Source organism: Buceros rhinoceros, unplaced genomic scaffold, assembly GCF_000710305.1.
Source record: "Buceros rhinoceros silvestris isolate BGI_N320 unplaced genomic scaffold, ASM71030v1 scaffold12540, whole genome shotgun sequence".
Taxonomy (NCBI): Eukaryota; Metazoa; Chordata; class Aves; order Bucerotiformes; family Bucerotidae; genus Buceros; species Buceros rhinoceros.
The window spans coordinates 9,879-16,279 of NW_010389065.1; the positions used below are offsets into that span (position 1 = coordinate 9,879).

General features: G+C 35.8%; 1 protein-coding gene across 1 annotated transcript; it reads right to left on the reverse strand.

Annotated features, from left to right (window-relative positions):
- Positions 1-4,810: 4,810 nt before the first annotated feature.
- On the reverse strand, positions 4,811-5,796 carry LOC104490478 (DNA repair and recombination protein RAD54B-like; the record flags this gene model as incomplete). Its single annotated transcript, XM_010132771.1, has 2 exons — positions 5,659-5,796; positions 4,811-4,985 (listed from the first exon to the last, which is right to left on the reverse strand). Coding segments are annotated over exons 1-2 (313 nt in total), but the record flags the coding sequence as incomplete, so codon positions are not given.
- Positions 5,797-6,401: the final 605 nt, after the last annotated feature.

A 6,401-nucleotide genomic window follows, 5' to 3' on the forward strand; every position in this document is an offset into this window, starting at 1 on the left:
AAACTATCCTGAATTGAGAAAGAGCTTATCTCTAAATTTGTCTAACTCACTATTATAAACTATTTTGTCTGTAACATTGCAGGGAGAAGGAGGTAATTTTAAATCACAAAGGGCTAGCAAAGAAATTTGATACTATTTCTAATAAGAAATTGTAACAAAATTTACAAATTAATAAAATCTAACTTGCAAACAATGCAGTAATAAAACTATTTGCACACAGGCATCCAGAAACTTGGTAATTATTAAGAGTTACAGATGTTTATGCAGTATCTTTTACCCAAAGACTTAACTGCTTTACCAGCTGTTTATAAAACACTTGAAGTGCCCGCTGAGCTGCAGCTATATATGGCAGCTCCACCACTAACAGTGATGGTGAAAATACTCCTGACTGGAATATCTTTTCCAGCTCAATCTGTGAAGAGCAATAACAGAAATGAATGCAATAACAGAAATTAAAATTAATACTTCTACTTTTGCAGATATCCAAATAATTCTAGCAATAATATGCTTCATTATGAGATGTCAGGCCTGAATGTTTTAGTTGTGTTGTCTAGAAACCAAAAGTAGGCAGTTAGACTGAAATCGGACAGTATGACAATTCCTGAAAATAACTTTTTTTTAATCCTCTGATTAAAAGTGCTACACAATTGATTGCTACTGAAGGAAAAGTGTATTTTCTCTTATAATATTCAAATTAATTGGTTAAGAGGTTTTTTATTAATATCAAGTGACAGGAGGCATCACATTAACCTGTAACAATGTCCTAGAAAGCCAAATTCCTGAATTCCTAGTACTTCCTATTATGAAAATAAAACTGACTTAAATGAGCAAACAGTCTAAACCTTACAGACTAATGTAGTCAGCAAACATACCAGAGAAGATACAGAAAATATATTCTAAAGTATATGCAAATAATAAATACAGTTAATATCACTGGCATGAAAAACATTCAGAATCATTTGTCAGAGACATAGGGTGAACACATTAACCCTGTTATGAAATGCAGTTACAATCTGTCTTCATTGTTAGCTCAAAGACAGCATTTGAGTATGACTTCTGACAAAGTTCCTCTTGGAAGATGCATTAACAGACATCAGTGATGGATGAAGGACAAAGTACCCTGGAACCAAAAACCAAACAGAGCTGTAACGGAACAAAACTTTATATTCAACTTTTCTGTTCACCCACATCAGGTTCTAACAATGAAATCTCAGTCCAACTAGAATGCTGTGTCTAAGTGTGCAGGTGAAAGAGCTATTAATTTCCACACACGATACAGTGAGCCCAAAGAAAAAACAGAACAACATTCTCCTAGACAAAAAAAAAACCCAAAACAATAGAAAGCAATCTGTAAACTCAGATAATAAGTATAAATTAAATTCATTATGTATGTTTTAAATAAATAATTTTTTAAAAATGCCATGTTGAAGAAGGCAATGTAGGTAAAAAAATTTGTTCTGGCCAGTCCCACTTACTAGCAACACTGAGGAGATACTAATTCAAGTTCAGAGATCTGCCTGTCCATTGTAATCTGCCTGTCAATGTAATGAGGTCTAGTAGAAACCAAGCACTTTGAAGAGCTGCAATAATATCCTTCCACATGCAGTTATGATTTTGCTTTCAATTACTGTTAAACAGTTTAGGAATGTTAAAGTTCATTTTTAAGGAACATGCCAACTTAACTGATGGTGTTCTCTGGAGGCACATGAGAAAAAGTATCAGTGACAATGTCAAATAAATTACCTCCCCTCCATGTGTCTTTTGACAATGACAACAAATACTGTATTCTGAATACAAAACAAAGGTACTAAGGAGACTGCCTCTTAAAAACAAGCAAACATTGATTCATAAAGCAGTAATAAAGTTCATTTTCCTACAAAGATTTGTGTTTATGGAAAAACATCATTTTCCAGCATTCACAACTCATAATCACAATTAGTAAACTGCCTATTGAACAGCATGTTCAGTATCTTACCGTTCAAACCGTCTTAAAATTACAACATAGAGGCGTGTTTCATTCAACAACGGTTCCTACCATCTCATTAAAGCATCTATGAGATGAGATGTTTCTAAAGAATTTAGAAGTGTAAGAGTCCATTACACTTTACTTTCATTAGCGAAACTTTAGGAAAAAAGTTGATTTTGAAAAGAAGCCTAGAAAAGCAAGTATTTTTCTAAGACACATATGTCATAATTTTTAGATCAACGCTATCTAATCAAATCCTTACTTGTCTAGTCCAGGAAATGGTCACCATGTGTCAGATAACAAGTTTTTTTGAAAGAATGAGCAGCATTTTCAGGGCTGGGTTTCAGAAGGATTAGTTCTATGAACAGTGCAGTTGTCCAAAGGTCCACAGGTGTTTCACAAGAATTTCAGTGGAAACTGGGGTATTTATTTACACATTCCACTGCTGCACTGGAAACCCAAGCACATCAGCTTTGAGCATGATATAAAACTAACGGACAGTTATAATCTATTTTAAATGACATGGAGACAATAAACCAAACTAATGCACACACACAGACTTTTTCAATCTGTAAATTATTTTAGTACTCCTTTAACAGAGATGTCTTTGGCTGCAAAGACAAGCAGTCAGATATAATTCCATTACAATATTAATAATAAAAAAACCCCCAAACTGACTCTGGCTTTCACAACTGGTTTCCATTACTTCCGAATTTTGTACCAAAAGCAGCTTTGACAAAACAATTCCATTTCACACTACAAAGGAGGTTATGGTTTACACCATCTACATAATTGCTACCTTAACCGTAATGAATACCAGACAAAAGTGACGTAAAGGGCAGAAGCTATCTTGGAAAATCTAAGTTTTTAAGAAATTCCTTAAGATTTAACAGAGCCTCGATGCAGGATTATTTTCACAGTACAGCTCTTGCTCCACCAGTGAACTTGATGACCATAACTAACATTGACATTAGATATCCTTATTTTATACCATATTTCATTGTAGTTTTCAAGGACTTGCAGTGTTAGCTCCAGCCTACAGACATAGAAGGGCTCTGGCACAAAATAGCTCATTCAGTCACTCAGAAAGGTAGCAGCCAACATCAACAGCTCACCCAGTCTCACTCTACACCTTTTTGGTTATTTTTCTCAAGTCATCACAGAGAACCCATACCAGCTGCACCCAGAATTCATGATACCAAAAAAGCATTTTCCACTTCACAAGATTTTTTGCTGGTAAGACTGCTGATTGAATTCTCAGATTATTTTGGAAATAAATCCACTAGTTCTCTTTCACGTGCACTGCTAGACAGAACCAGCAGACAAATTTTTGCAGATGTACCTATAGGGAAGCAGGACCACTCAAACAACTTTTCCCATATACACTGAAAATTTTCTGCAAGTATGAGCTTCTTCAGAAGAACTGGTAGTTACAGCATGCAGCAGAGAAGCACAAAAGCCAGAAGACCAGAAGAACTTAAGACATACAAGGCGGCTGAATTTTCCCACATTAGCTCTGCCAAACAGAGTACCTATACTCCGGGTCACATAACACAGTAATGGTAGCATTCTCAGGGCTATCACAGGGGACCAGTCAACACCCCCCCATTTTCTGGAGGTGAAACCCAACAAGAAGAGTATGTTACCAGCCACACGTATATGTATATATATCTGTATTGTACATCTCTGTGCCTATCGGGAATATGTGTGCAGCCTCACTATTGGCTGGACTTTGGAACACGGAGCTATGGCAGCTTTGCTTCTGTCAGAATTCCAGATTTATCAGCTCTTATCTCAAACAAAATTAAATATAACTTTGTTAAAGAATTCTGAATTGTAATTCCAGCCATTATAGAATCAAGGTAATAAGCAGTCATGAAATGCTATTTTAAAACTCCACTCATTACACAAAGTATTATCGATTATGTAAATACTAAACCAAAGAGAAAGATCATTATCAATGTAATTAATTATGAGGAAACAATAGTGAATTAACTCCAAGACAGATGTTGAAATGCCTGAACTGGCTCAAAAAAGAGTGATTTTCATCCAGCAATGTTAGAAACCCAGTTCAAGTGCAACACTTTCAAGTTGCACTTGGCTCTTGAGGTCATGCACCTGCATTCACACCACAGAACATCCCTGCACTGTATCCGTAGCCAGAGCACACAAAGAGTGGGAAATGAAGACACTCAGCCCTACAGTGTTGTTTAGATCCATCAAAGTCCATTTGCTACAGTTCAGACACTTCAGTATCTTTGCAGTGCTTACCATCTAGCTTTTCGGAGTAATACTCACTGCTGGGAGCATCAAATGAGTAAGTGCACATATATAAATGAACAGAGCCAGTTATGCTCTGATGGTAGAGTTAGCAGCCCATGCTTGAACCTTGAGTGTTCACCAGAGACACTAAAGAAAACAGCTCAGATCTTTCACTGGAGACATGAAACCTGCTTCAATTCTGGAAAACGTGAATCCACTCAGATTGGTTAGCATTCTCTGCATGAGACCAACAAGGTCTCAAAGTACAACACTTTCCCACTATTTAGCATATCCTGAGTCTCATCTTGATAATATTCTGGATTAGAGTGAGTTGACTAAGGCAAACACCTCAACAGCAGCACTACCAACTGGCTTCTAAAACATCAACTTTCGTTCCTTTTCTATTAAAAAAAATCATTTAATGCTTCTTTCTTCAGTGCCTACCCAGCAGAACACCAAATAATGCCACCATCACATAGCCCTTATATTCACATTTCATAAAAGTTTAATAAGTAGCATATCATTCATAAGCTTTAAAATTCTTTTATGATATATGGCAGTAAATAAGAAAGAGCATCTTACCAGCTTCGGGCATATTTAGAGTTTTCATATCCATCTTGCTACACTTACTAATGCTGAAACATGCTTTTGTAGTCTTTATTTTTTCAGTTGACTCGACAGACTGCGTAAAATTTGCATTTTGATTCTGGCCATTTATTTTAGAAATCAGCGAAGCACTTCCCTCTTTCTCATCTATCTGCAAAAGAGAAACCAGTTTACTATAGCGTTCCCTTCATGCAGTGGAAGAGAAATGAGCAACAAGAAGGAACCCCAATAGATACTAATCCTCATTATGAAACTATCTACATAAATGTATACATCCCTACACAGATGTATGCATGCCAGCAGTCACAACAAAAAGCACATGTACACAATACCAGACACCACTTAAGCAAGTGGTTTATTAATTTAATTTAATAGAAGTCTTCTGTACATAAAATCAATAAAAATTGTGATGCTTTTTTTGGTTGATATTTTCCTTTTTTAGAGGAAGTTCTTTGCACCAGCTCAATGTACTGACATTACTAAGTATCTTGGTGTTTTTAACTGTTTCTGCCAAACCATTTCAAACATCTGAATCCAACAAAGCCCATGACAAGATATAAACCATGCCTCACCTACACTGAGAATTGTATTTGGGCTCAGTATTGATTACTTTTATTTATTTGATAAACATTTTCTTGCATCCATGTCACAGAGTGAGGGAAACCTACTTGAGAAGCAGGATCAAATGTAGTAAGGACAAAGGTATCAAAATCTATTCTGAACAGAATGATTATTTAAGCAGAGATTGTGGTGAGCTCAGATGCTATCTTTTAGTAACAATGCCGTACAAAACCCCACACTTTTTAGTGCCCTGTTCAGTTTACCTCCTTTAATTTAATTTTTTGGTCCATTTCCTTAGTTTCGTTCTTGAGACAAACTGTGATACTTTTTGCTGGTGGTATAAACTTTGGCTTTTTGGCTGCATTTCCTTGCACTTGACTTGGAGCTGCTGATCTCCTCATATTTAGTTGTACTGCTCTGGAGGGTGGAGAGGAAGGAAGGAAGCAGATAAAGACAACTGCAGTCAGAATGGACTTTAAATATAAAAATATATACGTAGATGCAATATAAGCACTATTTTAAAACAAAAGATAGCATAAAAGACTCTCCGATAACAATCTTAATTCACAAGCATAATACAGCTTAAGAAAAAGTAGTATCATTGCAATGCATTGTTTAAGTACTGAGAAAGATTGACTATAGCAAATTCTGCAGTTGAAGACGTCCTTTTTCATCTGAAAAGACAATAATGCAGTTCTTAATATCAAGAAATGCTCTGGAGATGTGCAACATAGGGCTGCTTGACAAACTTATACCAATTACAAAGACAGTTTGAAATAAACTAACTAAACACTGGAAATGTAATGTAATTTGAAAACCCCATGATTGGCGCACAATGAACAACGAATGCTGAAGTTATGTTTCATATCTGGGAGCAGTATTTTCATTAAACAGTCAATTATATGGGTCATTCAGATTCACTATAATAAAATTAAGAGTTCAGCAAGAAATTATGGCAGAATTACAGCGGAGATTATCACTCCACATTATGTCCACTTGAACAGCC